Genomic DNA, 27811 nt, shown 5'->3' on the forward strand with positions numbered 1-27811 from the left:
TTTTTTACCTTTTATAACAATGTATAAATGAAAATACAAATGGAAATCTAGGGGAAGGAGAAGCAGTCTACAGTGTTAAAAAGCGCTATTTGATAAATGGCAACTAAGAAGGCAGGCAAGTTGGGTGGGGTGGGGTAATTTACTTGTTGATTGAAGATCAAACCATTTTGAGGTGTCTTTAGATCTCAATCATTCTTTAAGTCCGGGCTGTCTGCAGAGGGCAGAAAGAAAAAACACATTAGAAACTAGAAATGAAGGGTGTGCGACCCATCCCTCCTGCCCCTCATAGTCTCCCACCCGGTATTCAGACACGTATGAGCAAGGTTCTCAGACGGCTTCGCTGGCCCCTTATCAATATCCCCACCCCTCAGCACAGGGTCTGTCCGTCAAGGCTGGACCCTGTCAGCAGCCCGACTCCCCAGCCCCGCAGATACCGCCTGCACTACGCGGCTGGCTGCTCGGGCTCGCCGAGCTCCAGGCCCGCCAGGCGAGGGCAGGGAGGGCGCGGCCATGCCGCCGGCGGGCTTGCGACAGGAAAGCCCGGGTATATAATGCGTGCTGAGGGCATGCCACACACAGCGCCAGGCTCTTCGCGTATCTGTAGGGGTCTCTTGCACCTGACGCAAAGCCACTTGGCGACACGCGTAAGCTGAGGGCACCTGAGGCGCCAGAGCGGCTGGGCAGTATAGGGGGACATTCGGTTCCAGTCCTGTCGTCTTTTTCCCCAGGCTCCCTCTCCCAAACCCGCTAATGGCTTTCTAAAGTTTCTCGAACAAAATCCACGTTTCGACCTAGCATCCTTTCTTTGACCGTCCTCTCGAGTGATCTCGCCGTGTGCGCGCTCCAGCCGGCCTTTCTGTCCTTCACCGCCACAGTCTTTGCACTTGTACGAAGTGTACAGAGTGCTTCTGCCTCCAGTAGCTAATCTCTTTTCATCAGTCAGGCTCTCTGACCACCCTAAAACCCCCTTCCCATTCAGACTTCACTCTTATCCTTCACATTGGTTTCACAAACTGTCTGAAAATACGTTGTTTATTGCTTAAAGTCTGTTTCCCAGAATGTAAGCTCTATGAGGGCAGAACTCCCGTTTTGTCTCATTCACTTTAAGTCCCATCTAAAATGGAGCTGATTATGTAGGAGGATAAAGGGAAAGAAGGAGGGAGGGATGGAGGGGAGGAAGAAAGGAGTGGACGGACTTGTGTGCGTGGGTCAAATCTCGTAGTTTTGCTTATAAAGGGTTACTCTATTTATTTGCTGGTTGCTGGACTCAGTCACCTAATCCTTCTCTTCAGCTCCTCCCGGTTCTTGCGCCGCGCAACCGGCCCTATGATTGGTCCTTCGCCCTGCGCTGTGTCCGGATGCGAACTTCAGTTGGTGGAGAGAGAGGGTGGGCAGGCTAAAGGAGATCTTCGAACTTCCCACGCCGAAGGCTCAAAACTCGCTGCATCTCTGGTCTAGGGCTCAGAGCAAGCCTCTCCCCTCTGTCCTCTCAGGCCCCATTAAATCCTAGAGGATCTAGTGCCCCAGTTCTGAGCCAAAATGGGATAGATCTTAGTATCTTCTAAGTTATGGTTTACCTGAAATATTCGCGTTAATTTCATATATATATATATATGGTTCTCCCTTCAGAAAAAATCAGTAAAGTTGGTACTTCAGGCAGGCAGGAGTGGAAGTGGAGAAAGGGGACCGCAAGAGAAGAAGGCTTTGTGGTTGTAGAAGGAGAAGGCAAGGAGGATCACATGGCCATCTTCCCTCTCTCAGTGATCTCTCTCGCAGAGAAGAAAAAGCTTAAGAGAGGGTCTCTGTTTCTCAGAGAGTGTAGCAAATCCCTGGTGTAGACTGCCAGCGTTGGAGAGATCTCTCTCCCTTTGGCAGCTCTGGAAAACAACACCGCATAGAGCGGAGGGTCGAATTTTGTCAAAATTTGCAGTAGAGTTGGGGGTGACAGATTTCTTCCAGACGATGCCACGTTCAAATGCTTTTGGAAATAGCAGGGTTGGTCCAGCTCCCTATGTATGCTAATGCGCAAACTGAGGGTAGCTGAATGGATGCTGCTGCCAGCTAGTTTGGAGGAAGAGGGGCCACTAGACCTCTAGCCTCCGGAGTCGTCGCTGTTCCACAGTCTAGGGCTTGAGCTCTGGGGAGGGTGAGTGTTTGCGGGAATAGGGTACGGTTTGTGGGATGGGCTTTAATGTGTGGAAATCCATCTAGGCTATTTCCTGTCCGCAGCCCGAGCGAGGCAGTGCGACTGGGACAGTGGGGTTGTCCTACAGGGTGGCAGTGCGAGAGCTGAGGCAAGACCCAAGACCCTGCTCCCCTGGAGCCAGCGTTCTCTTCTGAAAAAAAGGAGTGCACTGGGCTGCAGAAGCTCTCTTGAGTTTCAACTCTTAAATCTGCCCCCTCACCTGCCGGGACCTTCCGCAACTTCCGTAAGGGCGTGGCTACCACCTTCGGTGCCCCCCGCGGCTGCGCGCAGGTACCCGGCGACAGCGCCGTGGCCCCGCTCCTCAGCCAGGTCCACGGGCAGGCGGCCCCAGGCATCGCGCACGTCCAGCCGCGCGCCGGCTCGGTGCAGCACCACGAGCGTGTCCAGGAAACCGTCCCGGGCCGCGTCGTGCACAGGTCGGGTGAGGGTGGTAGGGTCGGCGCAGTTGGGCTCCGCGCCGTGGCACAGCAGCAGCTCGGCCACGCGGGTGCTGCCCATCATCATGACCTGCCGGAGAGAGCAGAGTGGTCAGGGCAGGGACGGGTGGCAGGGGCAAGACTAAAGAAACTATTTGTGAAGCCCCCACCCCGTGCAGATGCCGGTGCAAGCCACAGGTGTCTAGTTACTCTCTATTTGTTTTCAGTTACCAACTCCCTTAGCCAGTTCTCCTACTCATTTCATTTTTCTGTACACACTGAATTCCATTATATTCTCCAAACTTTTGCTGAGTTCCAGCCACACACAGAACACTGCCAGAGGCACAGACAATAGCAAAAGGGTGAGGGACAAAATGGCTTGAACTACAGCCTAACCTCCTGTATTTCCCCCCTCATTTTGATGCAAAATTATGTAAGGCCCAGAGATTTTGTATGGTTTTCTTCTGTATATCCAAGCCCAGGACGAGGTAATTGTTAAAAAGTGAAAATGAAAACAGCAAACCTTTAATTTTTGTAAAACTTTTATTCTACACTTAGCCTCCCAGAATTTTAAAATTCACTTTCTTTAAGTATAAAATGAGCTTTGTCTAACCAGCCCCACAATTCCTTCTTGTGGTAAGCTAAATAATGCTCCCAAAGATGTCTACTACCTCACACTCAAAACCTGTGAATATAATATCTTACATGGGAGAAGAGATTTGGCAGATGTGATTAAATTAAGTATTTTGAGGAAGATTAACGGGAATTGTCAGGAGGAGTCCAATGTAATCACAGGTTTCCTTATAAGAAGGTTACAGAGGAAGGATCTAAGAATGGAGGTCAGAGAGAAGATGCAGGGGCCATGAGCCAAGGAATGCTGATGGCCATTAGAAGTTGGAAAAGACAGAGAAACAGATTCTCCTCTAAAACTTCCAAAAGAAATGCAGCCCTGTGGACCCATTTTAGACTGTTGACCTCCAGAACTACAAGATAATAAATTTAAGTTGGTTTGAGACACGAAAGTTATGGTAATTTGTTACAGCAGAGATAGGAAACTAAGAAACTTCTCAAGTTTACACTCTAAGAGTTCATTAAACAGGAGGTGCTCCCCTCATTTGGTTCATAAATCATCTTTGAAACAAAGTCATTACCAAAGAGGAATCTTTAAATAGTATCCACAATTACAGCAACCTTAAAATTTGAGTGTTGCGTGGTGGATAGTGAAGACAGACAATTCTTTTTTAGGGTAACCATTGTGTGATTATATTAGCTAGACAATAGTGACTGTATAAAGAGAAATTCCTTATTTTTCATTTCATTCTGTATTGAAGATGAATTTTTTAATTTCTCAAAACCAAGGAAACATAGTAAGTTATACTATAGTGGATGATTCTTGTCTGGAGAAAGTGAAACTGATTTAATTTTCAAAAAGAGAGAGACAATATCAGTGAACCAAATTACAGCTACAAAAATAAAAACTATTTCAGTGGATTAGAACAATTCACTGTTTTAAAAGAAAAACTGGGAAAGCTCTCACACCTTTACTTAATTATGCAAGACTTCTAACAGATTATGGTGTCAATTTCTAGAACAAAGGGGCCACACCCAAGGATACCATAATCTTTTGGGAGCTCTACTGCAAGTGCCAGAGCTAGAAAACACATGTCTAAAACCTGTTCTTAGAAGAAGTCACCTTCCACACACACACACACACACACACACACACATATATAATACAGGTGAAAATATAATAGATGAAACATTGTGTTTATCCAGTGAAGTACTTCATCATTTAACTGATTTTAAAGGTTTTCATTACATTTTGCAGTATTAAAGTATGGAAGGAAACCTAACATTTAAATATTTAAATCTAAATAGCAATCCAAAGGAAAAAGAAAAAATCAATTAAATGAATATTTGTAGAGTGCTTAAACCCATTCGATAAGACATTATCTTTAATTAAAATTTTCTATAAACTAGTTTTATATTAAACACAAGTTTGGTTAGGATTCTAAACCAAAATCATGCCCCCCTTTCTCTATGTTCTTATCTTCCCTATTAAAAAAAAATTGTTAAATCTAATTATCCAACTTTCTTTTTTCTTTTTGTATTTAAACAAATAAAGCCTCTTCTAACATATTCCAGAACTTCAAGGTCAAACTCACAGTCTCCGAGCAAAATTTTAGAGAAATTAGGAATCATGCATGCATTCTTTTTAAAGGACTCATGCTTTTCTTCTACCATCACACAGCCTCTCTCCTCTCAAAATCTCTTCGCACTTCAAATCCCAAATAATCTAAAGTTTTAAGGCATTTTGGTTTTATTTTTATATCTGTATTTTAAAGTGTATAAAATTTATCCTATGTAGCATAGTTTCAGGAAAGGAAGACTGACTTGTGAAATCTGTGAAATGGCAGGTACAATTACTTTCCTTTGTCTTGTTATGCTGGAATTTGTGCAGTAGGCTTTTGTTTCACATAGATTTTATTTTTCAGAATCAGAAATCACTGTGGACATTGGGAATAAAACTAGGGTGGTGACTGCCAGGAAGAAATCGTTTTTTTTAGCCTGGATTTAGGAAGTTAGTGAAGGCAAACAACAACCACAAATGCTGAACCACCCCCCCACCCCCACCCCTACACACAACTGGAGTGAGGAGGGGAGAAACGACATTTTTGAAGAGTGAGGAATTGAAAACTCTGTCCCAAATAAGTTAAGCTATAGCAAGCAAGTTAAAAATAACAAAAATTATAAGAGATACCTTCAAAATGGTGACTAAATTGACGACATTATTTCAGGCAAGATCACACTAAAGTTTTTCTTCATATGTCTGTATTACCTAAATTCTTAGAACAAGCATATATTTTCTTTACTTGGTTAAAGTAAAAATAAACACAATATATAGTTGCTTCTGAATAATTTCAACTGATATTTATTCAATTTACACAGCAGAAGGTTTCCACTGCAATCCCCCTCCGCCCCCCCCCCCCAAGAAGAGAAGATGATCAGCTCCCTTCGGGGATCTGAGTTCCGGGCTAGTGGACCCAACAAACCTTCCATTTCTTTAAAATCTTGCTTTTTACCGCAAACTTTCGCAACCGTGTATCAGATAAAGAACATACCTCGAACTGTATGAACACGAATAGGTTCACCCCCCCCCATCTCCACACCACTCTAAGGATCTGCACCCCACGTGCCTCCTCATTCCTCGTGGCTTCCTAAGCCCCCAGGACGTGGACACGGGGAGGTCTCGGTTCCAAACTCCACCTGAGAACTCGCCAAGAAGTCTCCCTTTTACCGAGAATCGAAACGCTGGCCTGGTTCCGACTCCCTTACAAAGCTTGTGCTCCAAAGTCGCCCGCCACCCCCTCCTCCCGCGGCAGGCCGGCTCACCCACCTGAATCGGGCTCCGACCTTGGCGGTTCCGCGCGTTGGGCGGCACCCCAGCCGCGAGCAGCGCCCGCACCTCGTCGGCCCGGCCCTGGGCGGCTGCGGTGGCCAGCCTGTCTGCGGAGGGCTCCATGCTGCTCCCCAGCGCTTGCCCCCTGGCTCCCTCCCTCCCTCCGCCGAGGTCGGGCGCCAGTGGCCCGCCCCAGCCTCTCGTGACCAGCCCGCCCCTCCTCTCTCCTCCTCCGGGGCCGGCGGAAGCCACCCCCCGACTCTGCCCCTCGACTCCTCCTGCAGGAGTCTTTCCATCCAGGAGAGCGCCGTTCTGCTGTCTTCCCAAGGAGGCGCCCTTCGCTCTGAACTCGCTGTGAACGTGACACCCCCTGAAGTCGCCCCACGCGGGGCCTCTGCTGTCGCGGTTCCGCGGCTCGCCCGGGGGGCTGGCGCGGGGTGTCTGACGAAGCCGGGGCAGGGAGGGAGCCCTGAGCCCCTCCGCAGCCGCCGCTCCCCCCTCCCTCCGCCCTCCTCCCGGCGCTGCGCTCCCCCCGCCCCCAACGGAGACGCTCGCGCTCTCAGAGCGAGTTCGCTCGGTTGAAGCGACTTTGCTCTCCTGTTTCCTGCCCCTCCGGTACAACCCCTCGCATTTGAAAGCCGCACAGGATTCCTAACCGCCAATTTCGAACCAGGGTGTTTGATGTCGTAGGCAAAGTATTGCTTCCTCTTTTAATCAGAAGAAACAGCTAACTCTTCCTCGCAGTCAGAGCCCTGACGAGGATCGGTGTCACCGGTGCCACTGCGAGGTTTCCCTACTTTTAGATAACTCTCCCCTTTCCACCATTCAGCACCTGGGTTCGCGTGCTGGGTCCACCATGCCAGAAATCCTTGCTCAAACATTAATTTTGGAGAGTCTGCCCACCGGCCAGCAGCCTGTCCACACACACACACACACACACACACCCACCCACCCACCCACCTGTAAAATGGATGACGAGGGCGAAGGTTTCCCAAACTTGTGCAATGCCTGGTACTAGTGCTCTGGTAAGGGCTGGCTCCGAGAAGATGAGGTCTATTTAACAGGGATGATGGAGATTTCTGCCAACAAGCAGATTGGAAACTGGCGAGAGAGTCATTGGGCTGATAGACTTTGCTCTTAATAAATAATTACTGCTAGGGGTGCCTGGGTGGCTCAGGTCATGATCCCGGCGTCATGGGATCGAGTCCCTCATCGGGCTCCCTGCTCCACGGGAGGCCTGCTTCTCCCTCTCCCACTCCCCCTGCTTGTGTTCCCTCTCTCGCTGTGTCTCTCTCTGTCAAATAAAGTCTTTAAAAAAATAAATAATTACTCCTAGACCAGAAAAAAAGTGCTCAGAGCTCTAGAAACAGAGTTGCTTAGTGATTCAGAGTCTATCACATTCACAGCCAGTTCAGAGTGAAGGGCGCCTCCTCAGGGAGACAGCAGAACAGCGCTCTCCTGGATGGAGAGACTCCTGCTCCTCTCCCGTCCCCCACATCTCTTCTTCCTACTGGAAAAGCCTCACTATTATCTTAGTTATAAAATGGGAGGCTAACAGTGGTCCCTACTTCATAGGGCTGTTGTGAGTTTTAAATGAATTGATGAACATAAGTTCATTTAGAACAGTGTGGCTCATCTTAAGCTAATACCTTTGCTCTTAAATTTTCTATTTTGAGGATTCTCTTACAATTTTGCTGTGAGTCACAGAGAATAAAAGGCTTTGGATAGAATTATGAATATTATATGAAAGGGAAGGCCAAGAAGACCTTAATCACTGAAAAGATAAAGGACACCCTCCACCGCCCTCATATTTAATGAAAAGTTAAACAGAACTAAGAGTATAACAAGCAAAAGAAAATCCAGCATGGTTCTAATTTTACCTGTGGTTATTACTTTTTTCCTGTGGCTACTATATTTTAAAATATGTATTATTTTCAAAAAATGGATCGCTCAGGCTTTGCTAATGCCTTAATAGCACATGCTTCATCTGCCTACTAGATAACACAGCTCTACTCAAAAGTTACATTTCAATCCCTAGTTGACTTCTCTTCAAGCCCCCAAAATACTTTCAGTTGCTGTTAGTTCAGGGAAAACATGTAGTTTAAAATGATGCCATTTGGGGCACCTGGGTGGGTCAGTCAGTTAAGTGTCTGCCTTCAGCTCAGGTCATGATCCCAGGCTCCTGGGATCCCAAGTCCAGTCCAGTTGGGATCCCTGCTCAGCAAGGAGTCTGCCTGTTCAGCGGGGAGTCTGCCTCTCCCTCTGCCCCTCACCCTGCTCACTCATGCTCTCTCTCTTTCAAATAAATAAAATCTTAAAAAAAATTAAAATGATGCCAGTTAAGGGCATGTAGAGCATGTGAGTGTTGATCTCTGGGTCATGAGTTTGAGCCCCACATTGGGCTTAGAGATTACTTAAAATTAAAAAAAAAAAAAAAAAACCTAAAATGATGCCAGTTAAAACTCTTATGGGATGTAAAATCTGTTCTAAAAAATGAATTGCTGTGCTTTCTATATTTTCTTCCAGGCACCTCTCTATTATCTGGGCAACAATGGTGTGGAAAATTCAAACTGTGGTTGAGAACATAAAATTCTTTAATGTAGGTATGGTATGATAGGGAAGGGGAAAATAGTGGTTGTGGTATTGGGAAGGAGGGAACAGAGTTTCTTTATAATGTGTCTTGGTTTTAGACCAGTATCAAAATTAGCTTCCATCACTAAAACAATGGCTCTTAATCTTGGAGCAGGGGGAGTAGGGCTTTGATAATCTGTTGAAAGCTGTAGACCCTCGCCCCCCAAAATAAAGTATGCGATAATTTTTTAAACTAATGTGCTCATTTGCATATGTATTTTTCAAAAAGGTTTATATATTTATTTTAGAGAGAAAGAGCTCGCTCCCGCACAGGTAAGCGAGGGGTGGGGAGGAGCACAGGGAGAGGGAGAGAGAGAGAATCTCAAGCAGACTCCTTGCTGAGCTGGGGCGGGGGGGGGGGTTGATCTCATGACCCTGAGATCATGATTTGAGCTGAAATCAAGAGTCAGATGCTTAACTGACTGAGCCACCCAGGCACCCCTATTTGCACATGTATTTCTGAATATAACTTTTAGGGAATTCAGAAATTCTTCTAAAACCAACTACGGATTCCTACTCAAGAGCTCTTTAAACTCTTATGCAATATATTGGACTACTGTTGAAGGAAATGCGTGAGGGAACCATATAAAAACCACCTCTGGATGAATTATATACAGATGTGGGGGTTGACTTTTTCTAAGAACAGGTTTTAGACAGGTATATCCTAGCTCTGGCACTTTTGCAGTAGAGCTCCTAAAAGATTATGGCATCCTTGGGTGTGGCCCCTCAGGTCTAGAAATTGATCCCATACTCTATTAGAAATCTTGTGTAAATAAGTAGTTAATAATAGTGTAAAACTTTCCTAGTTTTTCTTTTAAAGAAGCTACCATACTCCCAATTTACTCTTCTATATCAGATCAGACCTGAGGGCCAGTACCAAGAAGAAATAGAATATAAAGCCCAGGATCCTGGTGCTGGTTATTCTAGCCTCAGATTGCCCATGTGTAAAATGGAATTGTAATATATTTCTCAGGTTGATTAAATAAGATGATGAAGCCAAAGAGCTTTCTGAATCCTGAACTTTGTTACATATTGTTATTATCATTCCCCAACTTAATTTTCTTCTTCCTTGAGAATGTCATGGCCTTATTTAGGTTTGTGCTGCCTTGGCAGTTTTGAAAATCTATGCTATGAAATTTAAACTTGTTTCAATTTTGATCCATTTTTTAAGGAAAAGACTAACACTCCTTCATTCATTCGACAAATTCAGAGGCTAAGGGTGGAACATGGTGGTGGTGGGGTGTTAAACATGTGGGTTCTAGAGTAAGACTGCCCGAGTTCAAAGCTGTACTTTTCACTTAATGCTATATAACTTTGAACAAAGTTACTTACTGCATCTAGGTTTGTTTTCCCATCTGTATACGTGAAATAATAATAGTACTTGCCTCAAAGAGTTGTTGTAGGTGTTAAACTGGCATTACACGTAATGTGTGTTGAAGAGCAAATGGAAGCAGAGGATGACACAAGAAAATGAAAAGGGAACCAAACTTCTGATGGCTCCAGCAGAGGCTGCACAGATGCTGAAAACTGACCCGAGCCTTGGAGAGAGGTGTAGGAGTATAAAGACATAAAAGGAGGAGAAAGATGTTCCAAGCAGAGGTGAGAGCAGGTGAAAAGGCATAGAAGTTTGGGACCACTGAAAATCATTCACTGGGATGTATGGTAATAAGCTGGAGAAATAAACTCCTGGAAAAGAGCCTTCAGAGGAGCCTGGGAAGGGCTGCTCAGATGGTCAGAAGGAAAAGCAGGCGTGTATGGGATGGCAAGGAAGTGGGGACACTATGTGGACTATTTTTTCCCAGCTTAGCTGTGCTGGTTCACAGCAATGTCGGGTGATGGGAGGTAGAGGGAAGGGTGGAGGAGGCCTGAGCACACACAAGGAAAGGTCCCAGGCCAAGAGAAGGAAGCTAGAAGAGAAAAAAAGGGAAGTTGAGGACCCAGGCAAGGTAAGGTATTTCTAGGACCTGAGGTCCCTAAAAAGTCAGGAAAAAATGGAATACAAGGCACAGAGAGTGGTTATAAATTTGGATGCAGGAGATATAGCTAGATTTGAGAAAGGAGAAAAGGTCAGGGCAGGGAGGAAGTTAAAGGACTTCCTCTCATGAAGGAAGAGGCTGGCTTGTTTGCAGTGAGGATAAGATGGTGGGTTAGGAAGTGAGAGTGAATGGCACGTCTGATAAAGGGCTAGTATCCAAAATATATAAAGAACTTATCAAACTCAATACCCAAAAAACAAATAATCCACTTAAAAAATGGGCAGAAGACACGAATAGACCTTTCTCCAAAGAAGACATCCAGATGGCCAACAGACACATGAAAAGATGCTCAACATCACTCATCATCAGGGAAATGCAAATCAAAACAACAATGAGATATCATTTCACACCTGTCAGAATGGCTAAAATTTTTTTTAAAGATTTTATTTATTTATTTGACAGAGAAAAAGGGAGCAGCAGAGGAAGAGAGAGAAGCAGACTCCCTGCTGAGCAGGGAGCCCAATGCAGGGCTCAATCCCAGGACCCCAGGATCGTGACCTGGGCCGAAAGCAGACGCTTAACTGACTGAGCCACCCAGACACCCCAGAATGGCTAAAATTAAACAAGAAACAACATGTGTTGGTGAGGATGTGGAGAAAGGGGAACCCTTTCACACTTGGTGGGAATGCAAACTGGTGCAGCCACTCTGGAAAACAGTATGGAGGTTCCTCAAAAAGTTAAAAATAGAACTACCCTGGGGCGCCTGGGTGGTTCAGTTGGTTAAATGTCAGACTCTTGATTTCAGCTCAGGTCATGATCTCAGTGTTGTGAGATTGAGCCCTGCATGGGGCTCCAGAGTCTTCTTTGAGATTCTCTCTCTCCCTCTGCCTCTGCCCCTCCCAACCTCTCTTAAAAAAAAAAAAGAAGAAGAAGAAAAAAGAAAGAAAGAAAAAGAAAGAAAGAAGAAAAAAAAAGAATTACCTTATGATCCAGCAATCGTACTACTAGGTATTTACCCAAATAACACAAAAATACTAATTCGAAGAGATACGTGCACTCTCATGTTTACAGCAGTATTATCTAGAATAGCCAATTATGGAAAGAGCCCAAATGTCCAGCAACTGATGAATGGATAAAAAAGATGTGGTATACACACACACACACACACACACACACACACATACACAGGAATATTACTCAGCCATCAAAAAAAAAATGAAATCTTGCCATTTGTAATGAGGTGGATGGAATTTGAGAGTATAATGCTAAGGGAAATAAGTTGGTCAGAGAAAGACAAATACCATATGATTTCACTCATATGTGGAATTTAAGAAACAAAACAAATGATCATAGGGGAAATAAAGGAGAGTCAAACCAAGAAACAGACTCTTAACTATAGAGAACAAACTGATGGTTACCAGGGGGAGGTGGTTGGGGAGAGGGGTGAAATGGGTGATGGGGATTAAGGAGGGCACTTGTGATGAGCACCACCAGGTACTGTATGTAAGCAATCATACAATCATTAAACGTACACCCAAAACTAATATTAGTGAATCACTAAATTGTACACCTGCAACTAATATTACACTGTATGTAAACTAACTGGAATTTAAATAAAAATTATGTTTAAAAAAGGAAGTGAGAATGGTGAAGATTTAGAATATGTTATGAGGAGAGAGGGATGGGCTGAGTAGGACTTAGAGAAATATTTCATCAGCCTGGAGAACCCAGCTGAGGGTGGAGATCATGACACTCAGGAGAACCTGACTATTTTACTTAAAGAAAGCCTTGCAATGGTGCTACTCCAGTAACCCTACAAATCAAAGAATTTGGTGGAAAGGGTGGGGAAGTTTGGGAACACTGAAAGTGATTCACTGGGATGTATGGCGAGAAGTTGGAAAATAAAATGGAAAAAGAGACGTCAGAGGAGCCGGGAAGGGCTGCTCAGATTGTCATTATAGATGTGACTATTAATTTAACACATCACCAGAAAGAGATAAAAAGATATTTGAGAAGATAGTATCTTGAAATTAGGTTCTGGTTCTGACAAGGCATTGCAGGATTGGCAAGGTATGATATGCATTGTGTGCAAACATATCATATGATAATATTACTTTATTGGGAAAATAAAAGGTGTTGGAGAAGTAGCTCTGAATTGGGACCAAGTGACAGTCCTGATGTATCTAGTGAACTGCTTTTTGAATATGAACTCCTTTGAGACTATTTTTAGCTTCAATGTCCATATCTTTTTTTTTTGAAGATTTATTTATTCATTTGAGACACAGAGATACAGAGAGAGAGAGAGAGAGAGAGAGCATGAGCAGGGAGAGAGGCAGAGGGAGAGGGAGAAGCAGGCTCCCCGCTGAGCAGGGAGCCCGATGCGGGGCTCGATCCCAGGACGCTGGGATCATGACCTGAGCTGAAGGCAGACGCTTAACCATCTGAGCCACCCAGGTGCCCCTCAATGTCCATATCTTTAAAGTGAGATCTATCTTGTTCTATTCTTTCTACTTCATGAGGTTATTATATCAAGTGAAACACACACAAAAGCTGTGTTTAAAAACATATATCTCTTTGCCATATCCAATATTAGTATTGTTACTAAACAGTTGTTCAAAATATAGTTTGAGGTTAAAAATAAAATATACATAGAATATCTCTGGAAAGATACAGAAAAGTCTATTAACTGTGGGGGAAGGAAATGAGGAACTGGGATGGACATGAGACTTTCTTTTTCATATTCTGCAACTTGTAATGTTTGAATTTTGTACTATGTGCATACATTAGCTATTCTAATTAATTAAATGAACATGATACATTTATTAGAAAAGTAAGAGTTGCCTTTCTGAAAACCATCATTCATGACTTTGACAAAGAGTAACTGAAGCCATATACTGTATGTCAGGTGCTTGGCTTTAAGCTATGGGTACAGAAAAAGAAGCGTCCTTAGTCAAGAGGGTGTACTGGTAACAACCATCAACATGTTTGCTTCTCTGGAGGGGGAAGGTGGTTTTGAAATGGGATGAGCCCTTGAGGGGAGTCTACATTAACAGTATAGGAGAAGGAAAATGCATTCTGATAACTGACACCTCAGACCTGTGTTAGCAGGGAAAAGATGTTGTATTTCAGGTTCTCAAGCAGATCCCATAATTAAGGAGAGCTTCTTAGGAAATAGCTTATCAGAGCAAGGTATTCTCCATGAAAGAGCTTCTGGACACAGCTGGGTTAAGTCTGAATGGATGGGCTCTAAGATTGAATGCTGGGTGCAACAAGATTATTTGAAGACTAAGGCAATGAGAGAATAATTTCATGCACCCCTTTAATATAGAAGAAGTTAATAATGTAAGGAAAAGAGAGCCGCAGGTCTAGCTCTACCGCCTATAAACTTGAGCAGGTCATACATTATTCTGGCTTCAATATCCCCATTTACAAAACAAGTATATTGATGATTGTGCCTCAAAATATTATTGTTCAGCCAAGAAACATGTTCCCCTCTTGAAGTGCCCTTGGGTAAGAATTCTGAAGTTTTCAGTGTCCAATCTGGGTATTTTAAATGGGAAATAAGGACTTCCTTACATGAAAAATGGCAAAGAAAGACTAGGTCTTCCTTTATTTATTTTTCCACAAGAAGAAAAGGTACCTTTAACATGAAAGGGAGACCCCTGAGAAAACAGAGCAGACCTCCAACAAATTTGCTGAGAAAAGAGGATCCCAGATTAGCTCTATGGAAAATTCAAGATGGAGGATGTTTCCTTCTCTCTTGTAATATTCTCTAAATAAATTCAATATAGCACAATTATTGAATATTTGCTATAAGTAAGGCACTCTTTAGGGACTCCATGACATCTTCGTTCACTCAGAATTACTGTAATTTTTCTCTTCCTGCTCAGACAGGACTTTGGCAAGGAATATAAACTCAAAATGACTTATTATAAACATGATGCATAATTATAGGTAGGTCACAACTTTTCAACTTTAGTTTCCAAAGTATTAACTGAGCATAGAATCTGCAGTACCTATCATCTTCCCAAAATCATTCTGAGGACAATTTAGAAATGTATTACATATTATATAGCAGATGTCTTTTCCTAAATTGTGTGCAAAACAAATGTGATTTTAAATCCATGAAGGAGTTTACTATTAAAAGTATCAATAGAGTGGGTTCTTATGAAATGAGGAATCTTTGCAGGTCATGAAAACAATCATTCCAGAATTCAGCTGTTTTGTAAATGTCTGCTTTTGCATATTGAGAAGTTTCTGAGGTGAATTACTTATATCTATCTGTCGCTATTTGGCCAGCTGAGAAAACTAAAATATTAGCATAGTTTGTGTGTCTGTGTACATCTATCTAAGTATCTATCTGTAGTATGTATTTGTGTGTATGTGTATAATTTGTTTACCTGTACAGATATTGAGAATTAGCCTCATCCTGAGGAACAAAATAAGTAATAAGGTATATAATTAAAGGAGAGACAGACAGAAATAGAGACAATAGGAAATTCATTCAAAATTGCCAAGAAAATTAGGGCGCCTGGATGGCTCAGTCGTTAAGCGTCTGCCTTCTGCTCAGGTCATGATCCCAGGGTCCTGGCATCCAGCCCCACATTGGGCTTCCTGCTCGGCAGGAAGTCTGCTTCTCCCTCTCCCACTCCCTCTGCTTATGTTCCTTCTCTCGCTGTGTCTCTCTCTGTCAAATAAATAAAATCTTTAAAAAAATGCCAAGAAAATCATAATGGCTACCATTTATTGAACTCCAACTATGTGACAAGTATTAAACAGCTTTACCTATATCATTTCTAACCCCACAGCTGTCCTGTGGGATAGAGAGTATTATCCTTTCTTCATAGATCAGAAAAGAAGAAGCCCAGAGTGCTTAAGGAACAATGCACAAGGAGATGGAATTCGAACTCAAGGTTAACAGTTCTATCTGAGAGGTCAGCACTCTCCCTGGTGTGTCTCCCTGTTGACTGATTTGTACAGTACATGGTGGACAACACTCAGCAATGCTTTCTTTTCATTGAGAACTGTGCCCGCGAGCAGGTGGCAAATCCTGGACTAAGATGACAGGATCTTCACTTTCAGAAACTACTGTGTTTCTGAGTGATGTACTGGTGGTTAATAATACACATAATGACAGAAATTTGGATCTTCATGTCCTTTAAAAGTCACTTAACTTGATCATTTTTGAATAATTTTTTCCTGATTATAGTTCACATGTGTAAACATTTTTTAAGAAATGAGATACATAAAGAAAATGAAAAATTACACTGCACAGAAGCAGTGACTGTTAACATTTTGAAATATTTTCTTTTTCCTTGCTTAGTTCTTGTAGATACAGTACAATTCTGAAATAAGCTTTTCCTCTCACTTATCATTAAAACATTTCCCTAAATTCTCTAAAATATCACTTCACCTGGGTGGCTCAGTTGGTTAAGCGACTGCCTTCAGCTCAGGTCATGATCCCGGAGTCCCAGGATCAAGTCCCGCATCGGGCTCCCTGCTTGGCAGGGAGTCTGCTTCTCCCTCTGACTCTCCCCCCTCTCATGTGCTTTCTCTCTCTCTCTCTCTCAAATAAATAAATAAAATCTTAAAAAAATATATCACTTCATAAACACCACTTTTATTTATTTATTTATTTGACAGAGAGAGAGTGAGAGAGGGAACACAAGCGGGGGAGCAGGAGAGGGAGAAGCAGGCTTCCCGCTGAGCAGGGAGCCCGATGCAGGGCTCAATCCTAGGACCCTGGGATCATGACCTGAGCCAAAGGCAGATGCTTAACCAACTGAGCCACCCAGGCAGCCCTATAAGCACCACTTTTAACAGCTGCAACACATTCCACTGAGACAGTGTTATAGTTTACTTAGTGATGCCCCTGTTGTCAGATATTTTAGGGGTTTCTAATTGCTACAATAAATATTATTGCAGTTTTTCAAAAAGTATAAGGCTCTGCCACATATTGCAATTTGCTTTTCAAAAAGCTACCCCCTTGATTTATAGATAAGAAAATGGAGGGGTGGTACATTGCCATGGTTGCACAGTTAATAAATATTTGTTGCAGGTCTTGAAATCAATCCTCTCTCCATAATCTTTCTGTGGCTACAGCTACTTACTCTGACTTGGAGAGATGTGGTTGGTGAGAATGTCAACCATATCCTTAACAGTCTTGGAGGAGACACAAATGAAGCATGATAATGAGACAATCCCAGTCTCTATACCCTCATAGACCCGTCCCTCCATTACTAGCTCTGTGGGCTTGAATAGTTATGGGAACTTTTTTAAAATTTCAATTCAATTAATAAACATACAGTGTATTAGTATTTTCAGAGGTAGAGTTCAGTGATTCATCAGTTGTATATAATACCCACTGCTCATTATATCAAGAGCCTCCATCTTCCCACCTCTCAAAAGTGGGGAAAATAAAGCTTACCTCATAGGTTATTATAAAGAATAAAGAATGTCAGATATATAAAATCTAAGCACACAGTAGGCTCTTAATAAATAGAACTTCCTTTTTTGGAGAGTGGATATGACATTTACTATCGTGTTACTCATTTAGGCCATCAAAGTCAATTTCCTCTGGGGTATTTTTGTTGTTGTTACTATACATTCTGGTGGGTACCTGTGGTTTGAACAAGCCAACTCCCTTCCAAAAGGTGTGATTATCTTCTTTGAATTCTAACCCCCTGAAAACAGAGCTTCTTCGTAATAAAGTTGGCTGTGTTAAAACAAAAGAACTTGCACAAAAACCTTCATTAAATCATGGGAAGTAACAATGAAGCAAGTGAGTGTTCAGTGTTTTCCCTGCATTCTTTGCCACCCACCACCATTACTTGGTGTGCAGGTCATATATCAGGTACAATGGGGAAACTATAGGCAAAATTGAGGGATTATAAATTTACCTTCTTTAAACCTCTATTCCCAACCTCCCTCTTTTTCCCACTCATGGAATAGATTTTCTCCTTTCAAACACATGTTGCCCTCTTAATTGCTAAGCATGAACACATATACTATTCTATTTTTGCTTATGCTGCTGATGTATGTATGTGCTACTAGAATGCAAAGAAACTATTGAAACTCACAGAGAAATAATATTCTTTTAAGTCTTCACTCTTGGGGGTGGGAGTTGACTGTTCATGGTTGATTGGATTTAACAGTGACTTAGGATATTCTAATTTCAGGGGGAATCATTTAAGTTGAAGATTTCCTCTTCAAATGGAGAACTGGTTGCCCTCTTTAAGAGTAGCCTGCCTTCTTGGGGCTCTATAGTTCTACTGTTATGTTCAAAACATTTTTTTTCCTGGACTTCTGAAGCCAAAATGTCACCTGATACTATAAAAGATTATAATAATTCTTGTTTTGGATCGCTCTTCCTCAAGTGACATTCTTCACCTAATATGTGATTCCTTCCTCTGGAAGGAATCAATTTCATGATGATATGTATCAACTCTGAATAAATCAGGAAATACTTACAGATGTAACATCTCCACTCATGTTTTCCTTTGAGTCTCTGGGTTGAAAGTACAGCTTTGGGGCACCTGGGTGGCTCAGTCGGTTGAGCATCTGCCTTCAGCTCAATGCGTGATCCCAAGGTCCTGGGATGGAGCCCCACATCGAGCTCCCTGCTCAGCGGGGAGTTTGCTTCTCCCCTGCCTGCCCTTCCCCCTGCTTGTGCCCTCTCTCTCCCTCTGTGTGTGTGTGTTAAATAAATAAATAAAATCTTAAAAATAGAGAAAGTACAGCTTTATATTTTTCTTTCTTATGGTTAAGATGATAACTTCCATACTTCATTTTTAAAAAGGCAATGATAACAGAATACAATTTATGTTTACTCTGCACCAGTTTTATACACCTAAGTCAATTTTTTTTTTTTTTACACCTAAGTCAATTTTGCCTTAAGGAAGTTTACATAATATATCTCATCTTTTTGATATCCTCCTAAATGTAAATAATTGCATGCCACCTTCCAAGGCAGAGATTCTGAAGGTTCTGAGGATGACTTTAATCTTTCTACTCCTCTTTCCTTGCGTTCTCTCTCTCTCACACACAGAATTTTTTATACTAATTTTTTTTTTTTTTTTTTACAAAATTCTGTGCCAACACTATTGATTCAGATGTTTAGACTGGTGGCAACCTTCTGGAGGAATTAAGAGTCTACTACCTCAGTGTTCCCTCCAGAAATTATTATTATATTGAGTTTTTTGATAATTGAAGGCAGGTCAATAACTTTTTTCAGCTTTCTAAAACTAATTTGATTTCTTCATCTTAGAAAGCAGAGGTCATGAATATTGTTTAACATCTACTTAATGATTATGAATACTACAGTTCAGAGTCATACTGTAAAGACCATCATATAGGGTTTCTGTACCGGCATGGGTTAAAAAAAGTAGGCAAATTTACATTGATTTCATATGACACCTTGGAATGTGGCAGGGATTTGAACTGATAAATATATTTTTATTATGATATGTACATTTTTAGAAGTGGGGTTCAGGAATTTCCTGCTAATCTGAATAATTAAAGTCAAATTAAGTAGGCACTTACTGTAAAAGTAAACTAATGTGCTTTTAAGGGCATAGTTTCATTTGGCATTTTAACAACAACTGACAAATGTATGCCAATTGAAAGTTCCTAATGTATCTTTACATATACTATTATATCTAGTTTTTATTAGATGAATACTATAGGCTACTGTCTCAGGTTTACAGATGAGAAAATGGAAACACTAAGTGCTTTAAGTACTTAGTCCTAATAGTACACAACTAGTAAGTAAAGGAAACAATCTAATCCCAGGTCATGTATTTCAAGAAAGTGACTTTTCTACTTCATACTTAAGTGATTCTTATGCTTGTGCATAGATTTCCCATTGATTGCTCTTAAATCAAAGTGGGGAATAAGTAATTTATACTATATATATAATATTTATATTTATATAATAAAAATATATAAATAAATATAAAAAATATTTCTATAATAAAATTATAAGGTGGTAAGTGTGGGCACTTGGGGCAAGAAGCACACCAGTTCAACTGTACATGAATTACTGGTGAATGACTTTTGGCAGACCATACAACGACTTATCTGAACCCCAGTCTCCAGTCTATAAAACGAGAAAATAAAATCTCTAAAACAGAAGGACAATGTGACAATTGAATGAGATGATGTGAGTTGATGTGTTCTATTACTGTTAGGCCCCTCATAATTATTTTGAAAGAAGAGAGAAAGCAAACTTGACCGTAGGCTTTTGGAAGAAAGTTTCAATAAAGCTTCTTTTAAAAATCGTATGTTCCATGAAATATAATCAGCTTCAATTATTCAGCATGTAAACTGAACCGAGTAAAATTCCAAGTGTCCCATGTGGTATGGACATTTAGCAATTATTCCGAAGTTAAAATACACTATTTGTTCTACAGGTGAGAAAGATTTGCTGGGGGGAGTCGTCGTTCTTTGGATGGCTGTTGTTTCTTTAAATTGAGTGAAAGAGTTGTACAGTTGCTGAGTCAGAGGATCTGGCAGCCTCAGAGATTCAGAGCAAGAAAATGGTGGCAATCAAAAAAAAGAAAGAAAGAAAGCAAAACATAAGCTTCCCTAATACACAGCAAAGTAGGTATAACATGAGACAAATTGTACTTTAAAGGCAGGAAAATGATAATTTGGAAGGCATAATATTTTAGTTTTTCTTAGAATGGCTAATTATTTTTTAGCTTACATTAGTTACATATATTTCCTCTCTGGTCGTTGTGCTTTTGCAGAGATACAGAGACCCCATAATTTTGTCCACAAGTGCTTTATGCTCTTTTGGCGACATTCTACGGCAATTTTGCCTTGATCTATAAATACCATTTAAACCTGTGAAACATTTCTCTGTTTTGTTTTTCCTCTCTTCCATCATTTTAGATTATCATATTTATCAGCCTGGTTTCTGTTTGGATAATAAAATGAACCGAGAGAAACCCCTTATTATCTATCTATCTGTCTATTTGGAACTATTCATCGTATGCAAGCAGGGATAAGTACGTATAGTGTTTCAAAAAGATAAAATTTCTAAAATATCATAAATGTTTTATGTGGAAATTTTCTGTCTGGTGCTACAAGCTTTAACACACAAGTATATCCTGTTACAACCTTCCCCCTCCCCAAGATATGTTCTGATAGTAAAAATCTGGCATCTAAAAGATAATCTTCCAATTCAGATGAAGGATCACATAATAATAAAGAGTCTCCCTTATTTAGTAAAATAGCTCCTTCATTGATAACTCAGACTCTCAGTATCCTTCCTGGGACCCAAAGTGTGACTGACTGATTCTAAAATTTAAATCTTACCTAAAAGGCCAGGGCCTTGATTTAAAAATAAATAAGCAAAAATAAGGTTTAAAAAGCAACACTGTCCATATTTGCCAAATGGTGTTGCAGAAAGGCCACCTGTAACAGAATGCCCCTCAAGCGCTTTTTAAAATGCAGATTCTTGGGACTCACAGCAAATATGCTAAATTAGATTTTCTGGGAATGGGCCCCAGAAATGTATATTCTAAACAGCAGTTCAGGTAATGATGCTGCTAAGCCTTTCCTTAGTTCGACTTCTCACTAATCTCATGCTTAAATTGAGAAAGTAAAGGCATATTTATTTACACCACTCTGATTGCACAATTTTATTAGTTTCAGTTTGTTTAAGAGATTACGTATCTTTGTTAATATAGTTCTGAACCCCTACAGAACCTTTCTTCCTACTGGCTTTGAAACCATTTAAATTATTCTGAGCCCCCCTTTTTTTGAGGTGAAGGGAAAAACCGAGATCTTGTCAAACAAGAATTAAAAAGTCATTTGTGATAACATTTTTATATTTTCATGAACAGAGCCATTATAAGACTTACAATATAAAAAATAAAAATCAACTTATTTTTTGAAGGACCTCTGAGGCACCGGAATTTTAAGTCTTGTGGTGGATGGTTTTAATTTTTTTCCCCTTTATTACTTCTTTCTCATTATGTAGGTCTGCCCAGTTGCAGCAATCATTCTAGGGCTCATGAAATAAATAACTGCACTGAGAAGCAGAGATTTTCTTCAATTTTCCTTTCTCTAAAAAACAAATGCTACTAACCCTTAGTAAGTTCAACAACTGTCAATGTACGTACACATTGAAATAACATGAATTAGGATATGGTGAATCTGTGCAGGTCCCAAGTTGGTGGGCATTTTCTAGGATGGAGGAGAGCCTTATAGAGGCCTTCTTTCCCCTACTGAACAAAGCCTTTATTTATTCCCAAGGTTTTCTCCATTGGTTGGCTTACTGTCATAGAAGTTGGTCTTGTTTTAATACTTACTGACATTTTTTTTTTTTTTAACTGAGGGGAAGTTCTCAAACCTGAGGAAAGCTGCAGTATGAGAAGAAAACAGTTGAGAGAAGAATTTGAGGCAACCTCTTCATCACTGGAAAAATACTACGGGTCATGCTCCTTACCCTCTTGTAAGGGTACGAAGGAACAAAGGAACAAAGAGGAGGAGGCCTTTTCAATACTCTTTGGTCGCCAACTGGCTCGGAAGGGATAAGCTGCCAAGTTTTGGACACTTTCCCCACGGTGTCTCGGAGTCAACCTGATCCATTCCCTGATCCTCCCCTCTAGAAAAAAGGGCTAGCTAGTTCCAAGCTGGGGAGGTGACCAAGAGACGTCCTCGGTCCTACCTTGCACCTCTCTTGAATCCATGAGGCCACCTCAGCCTCTGCCTGCCCCCACTTCCTCCTCCATCTAGTGAAGCCCCATTCCCGCTCTACGTGTAACCCCTGGTCTGTTACTCTGATCAAATCTTACTTGGAGAAATAGTTGGGGTGTGGGGCGAGGCCCAGGGGCGGCTAAAAGCTGAAGGGGTGCATTCGCGGAGTGGGATGATCAGTGGGCCATGCCTCTCAACTCTTGTCAGAGAGTCCTACGCCAGCTGCCAATTAAATTTCCGGGAATCCGCAGCGTCTCTAGGAATTGAGAGGGTGGGGAGGAGATAGGGTCCTGGAGGCTGGTTGCAGCCGGGAGGTGGGGGAGGCGAGGTCCGAAAAGCTTCGAGTCTCGAGTCTCGCTTCCTGCTGGCGGGCTCTTTCTGGGGTTCTGGGGAGGCCCGTTGCAACCCCCGCCCGGCTCTGGGAAGCGGTGAGCCCCAGCTTGAAGTGGTCCGGAGAGGACTCGTGAGAGGAATTCCTAGAAGGGGGCAAGTTTTGTGACAGCAGGCCTAACGCCCAGGCACTTGGGAAATTAACACAGCTATGCATTTATCGTCTAGGTAAAAACGAAGTAGGTTGTGAATAGGCACGGCTAGCGTTAGTCTTAAGTCACAACTCTCTCGTGCTTTCTCCAGACTTTACAAGAACCTTCTTATATATGATACTTGCGCAACTCCGTTTCCTCAGTCTCCCCCAGTCTAACGCTAAGCAGGCTCTAGTTCATCCGTAACGTAGGATCATTTCAGGCTTCGAAAATGACCTATGTTTTTTACTGCTGACGGTCATCACACTTTGGAAAACTGTAAAGTATAACGAAAAAATTAAAGATTACCAATCCCAGTCCCCCCATCCTAAGGAAAGCACTATAGGTATTTTGGTACATAAACAGGGCGTGTATGTGTGTGTGTGTCCAGAGAGAGGAAAAGAGGAAAAGCAAAAATAAGAACTGTTTACTGTTTTGAATCTTGAAAAATCACCTAACCTTATAATGTAATCATTTCACATTCTATTAAATATTCTTCAGAAATGATTGTCTATAATATTCCAGAGTCCAGAATATTCCAGGCCATTATTCCAGAGTATAGTTTCATGTCACAATTTAACATCTTATTGTTAGAATTCAAGGCAATTTTCAATTTCTTGCTACTATTTATCTGTCTATTGATCTTTGTCATAATCTTTCTTTCATTGGATGATGCCTACACAGAGAATAGTTGAATAAAATGTATGAATATTTTTTTCTGATTAAAAAATTTTAAAGTAAACACTATGCCCTATGTGGGGCTTGAACTCAGGACCCCAAGATCAAGAGTCATGTGCTTTAGGGACTGAGCCAGCCAGGTGCCTCCAAAAATGTATGGATATTTTAAAAGTTCTTCATACCTACAATAACAATGTCCTTGCCAGTGGGGTGTTTAAAAAGTGCATTAATCTCATTAGTCAATAAACAGACACAATATTAGTGATCATTATGTGAGAACGAGAATTTTGATATCTGTAGCTTTTTTAAAAAGCTATTCAATACAATAATTTTATATTTAGAAACTGAAAGAATATCCATTGTTTACATAATTTAAACTGTAGAAATAAAGCACCACAAAAATTTTTTCTCAAGTCAGATTTTGCAGCAGACAGAAGGATTCTCTGGCCTAAGGTATTTTAGTATGGAGGGGGCAAGTGAGATTGTTATGCTTCTCAAAAAGGATTAAAAATTAAAAAGAATAAAAATACTGGGTCAAATGTTTAGCCTTCCTTTAAGAAAGTATTTTTAAGATGATTTGGATCACTTTACTAATAGGAGTCATTCACGTGTTGGAAAAGTGGTTTAGCTTAACTCTACTATGGTAGTTACTAGTGATGAACTACCATGTAATTAAAGAGACTTATAAAATATTACGAACATAGACAAGGTTATGTCCTCCCTACCTTAGGATGACAATGGACTTTTTAAAATTCAAGATTCCCCAAAGAAGTAAATGAATATTAACGTTTTGGTTACTGAAAGTGTCACTGTTTCTTTAGAACATAATACAACCTGGGGATCATGTACACGTTGGGAATAATGGTTTATGCTAATGTACAGTGCTTACCTTGAGAGAACGCTATGCTGTTAAAGGTGATAAAAAACCCTAAGGGTTCCCAAATAGGAGTAAACAAATAAATGCTTCATGTCATAAAAATACAACTGTTTTGTAAACACACCAAGGTAGAAGTAACAAATCAATTAATGTAATTCATCAGGCATGTGTGAAAAAGAAACTAGTAATATGGAATTTTATTATATACATTTTCCGCTCATATAAAAATAAAAAGTCATAATGAACATAGTTGCAGAAACCTTAAAAATAAAAAATAATTACATCTTATATATTTGTATTAATATTAAGTAATTCATACAAATAATTTTTTAGCATTGTGGTTCTTAAGAAATTGAATTAGTCCCAATATAATTACCATCCATATATATTCTTAAGTCAGTATAACCATAGGCATAATATATATTTATGTGAAATATATCATCAAACATCACTTACAATACTTCCATATGTCACATATGTGTATAATTTCACAAATAAAGGATAATTGCACAACTTTTTAAGACATAGTCTATTCTACCTAAGTTGTGTGTCCTGTCTTCAGATATTCACTAAAAATTGGGCCAGATATTTACTAAAAATTGGGCTTTTCAAATAGCCAATACATTTTTTTTAAAGATTTTATTTATTTATTTGACAGAGAGAGAGAGAGAGAGCACAAGTAGGCAGAGTGGCAGGCAGAGGGAAAGGGAGAAGCAGACTCTCCGCTGAGCAGGGAGCTGGACGTGGGGCTTGATCCCAGGACCCCAGGATCATGACCTGAGCCGAAGGCAGCCGCTTAACCAACTGAGCCACCCAGGCGCCCCTAGTCAATACATTTTTAAATAACTTTACATATTAGTCCTGAAAATTGATTTATACTTAAGTAACAAAAAATAAATGGCTACTTTCCATGAGCCTATTATTTTTATATTTTTAACATTTCATAAAAATATAAAAATACTGTATCTAACTTAAAGTAATTACAGTATTACATTGTGTAGTCCTAAAATAGAAAACACATAATTATGATATTTACATAGATTAAAATTTTCTACTTTGTTATTAGAGATTTCCAGAAGCAACCTAATACTTTAAGTAAATAGCTTTAAGTAGAGAGTAATAGTAACAACTCTGATATTCAAAAACATATGGTGGCTAAACGTTCGCTGGTCAGAATAAAGCACCATAAAAGAAACAAACAAACAGGGTCTTGTTAATGTTTTAAAATGAACTGAAGTTAAGTCCAGCAACATAGCATGAAATCCTTTACAAGCTCTTACTAATTCTTTTAAAAAACTGAACTTTCATAATAATATGAAAAAGAAAATGTGTATTTACCCTATAAGTTGTTTGTAAATTTTTTAAAAGATTTTATTTTTAAGTAATCTCTACACAAACGTGGGGCTCGAACTTACAACCCCGAGATCAAGAGTTGCCGGCTCTACGGACTGAGCCAGCCAGGCGCCCCTGCTTGTAAATTTTTGTGAATTGAGGCACCTAACTAAACACCCCTAGTTTTAACAGTTTTACACTTACATGACAAAGGCCTATTAACATTACAATAAAAAATAATTCCCCTTCCCCTGGCCTTTGCTTTTTCAAAACATCTATACCTGGGGAAAATGGATGCCCCAAGTAAGGTCACAAAAATGAAGCTTCATGAAATTGCTTTTAGATTTATATCCAAATTCTAACTAGGATTCTGCATATTGTAGCAATACAGATTTTCAATTTTTCTGGTCATAGGAAATTACACCGAGTAAAGATTTGTCTGATGTGAGGACAAAACTACCTAGGATTTTGTTCTTCAAGTAGGCCTCATTTTTTAAAAAGTGTTAATTGTGGCCTGAGATGATTAAAATATGATCTGTTGTGATTGCTCAGACTCACCATAATAGGTCTGTTTCTTGCTAAACATTTTGCTAAGACCAACCTGAGCAGTTTGAATCCGTTAGGGCTCCAAATATGAGATCTCCATCTTACTACCAAAGCCCAGCTCTCCATTGACCACAAAAGCAAGTGTTTGCTCCTTCGATCAGTGTTACTATTTCGGGAAGTCAAACCATGTGCGAGCACCCACCCTGGAACATCCTCTACCTACTGTAAGCAGAGGGTTGACCTGGCAGGGGAGAAAACAGGTGGCCCCCATAAAACCAAGACCGTTAGTAATACTTTCCTCGGGGGCGAAATAAAGTGCCCTAGAAATACACCTTCACTGTGTGTGTGTGTGTGTTGTGTGCTATGTGGGGTGTGTGTGTTATGTGGTGTGTGTGTGTGTATGTGTGTGTTTAATGACTCCCACCCAGGAAATGCAGGAGTGATTGACTTCTAAGGTGGGTTAGAATCTCCCGCTTCTCCCCAGAGTTTCACTGGATTGAGGGGGTGTGTGAAGGGGGCTCTGGGCTCAAGATATTCGGAGCACCGCACCTCTAAGTAACTGTAACCCGAATGGGGAAAGAGGGGAGGGGGGCTTCCACCCCTAGAAACCTCCTCCTCCTATCCTGGTCCGGAAGATGGTTTATCTGTATTAAATCATACCAAACAAAATCTTCCACGGGCCGACTGCGCCCGGGACTTTTCGAGGCCTTTCTTACCTGCTCTTCCAGGATGCGGCTGCTGCGGTCTGCGACGGCTCCTCACTAGCTTTAACACCAGGGCCGCAGCGGCCCGCACACCCGGCTCTGCCCACTCACCCGAGGGCCGCGTGATCCGCACCACAAAAGCCCTCACTCGCGGCGGGCCACCAGCGCGCCGAATCCGCACTGTGATCAAAAACGCGCGCACCATACTCCGGCCGCCGCCACCTCCTCTGTGCTCCGCGACCGCTGCGCCGCCTTTTGGCATCAGAGGTAGGCAGCGCCGCGCCCGCCCCCCGATCGCCGACTGGGACCCACGCACCGCCCCCCGCCCATCCCCGCCCCGCAGGCGCGCCCCCGCGTTCCCTGCGCGCGCGCGCGCGCCCCCAGACCTCCCCCCGACCTCAGAACCGTTCTGCGCCCGGCGCGCGCGGGAAAGGCCGGTGGTGAAGCCCGAGGGCTGCGCGCGCGCGGGCAGCAAGCACCCGAGGTTCCCCTCCTTCCCCCCGCCTCCTCTTTCCCGCCCGATCCGCGCTCTCCCCCACCTTCCCACCCTCCGCGCCGGCGCCCCACGCGGTGACAGCTCAAGGGCCTGTCGCCAGAACGCATATCCAGGCCCCCGCCCCCTCGCAACATTTGTCACCTGACACGGCCGTAAGCAGGAACCACCGCGTTGCGGCCGCTTCCAGTCCTGCTCGCGCCCGGGTTCCCCAACCCCCCTTCTTTTATTCCTCGCGCCACTCGCTAAGGGTCTTCCATCGCTCCAGACCGGATTATTCAAAAGAGAAAAAGAAAGGAAAAGCAAGGTCATCACAGCGCTGCAT

The 27811-nt window shown here is 41.9% G+C and overlaps 1 protein-coding gene across 4 annotated transcripts; it reads right to left on the reverse strand.

The window, feature by feature from the left end:
* Positions 1 to 27798, reverse strand: LOC123849362 (cyclin-dependent kinase inhibitor 2A-like). 4 transcript variants are annotated; one of them, XM_064580042.1, is made up of 3 exons: positions 27631 to 27798; positions 2406 to 2713; positions 1 to 211 (listed from the first exon to the last, which is right to left on the reverse strand). In XM_064580042.1, the coding sequence occupies exons 1-3, from the start codon at positions 27796 to 27798 to the stop codon at positions 190 to 192; spliced, it is 498 nt and encodes a 165-aa protein (XP_064436112.1). In that variant the 3' UTR covers positions 1 to 189. The 4 variants fall into 4 exon arrangements, with proteins under 4 accessions (XP_064436112.1, XP_064436114.1, XP_064436113.1 ...); XM_064580044.1 differs by lacking the exon at positions 27631 to 27798 and adding an exon at positions 27105 to 27240; XM_064580043.1 differs by lacking the exon at positions 27631 to 27798 and adding an exon at positions 27006 to 27144.
* Between the last annotated feature and the right edge of the window lie 13 nt (positions 27799 to 27811).

Source organism: Mirounga angustirostris, unplaced genomic scaffold (genome assembly GCF_029215605.1).
Source record: "Mirounga angustirostris isolate CCGP_5_RB_7025 unplaced genomic scaffold, mMirAng1.0.hap1 SCAF_15, whole genome shotgun sequence".
NCBI lineage: Eukaryota > Metazoa > Chordata > Mammalia > Carnivora > Phocidae > Mirounga > Mirounga angustirostris.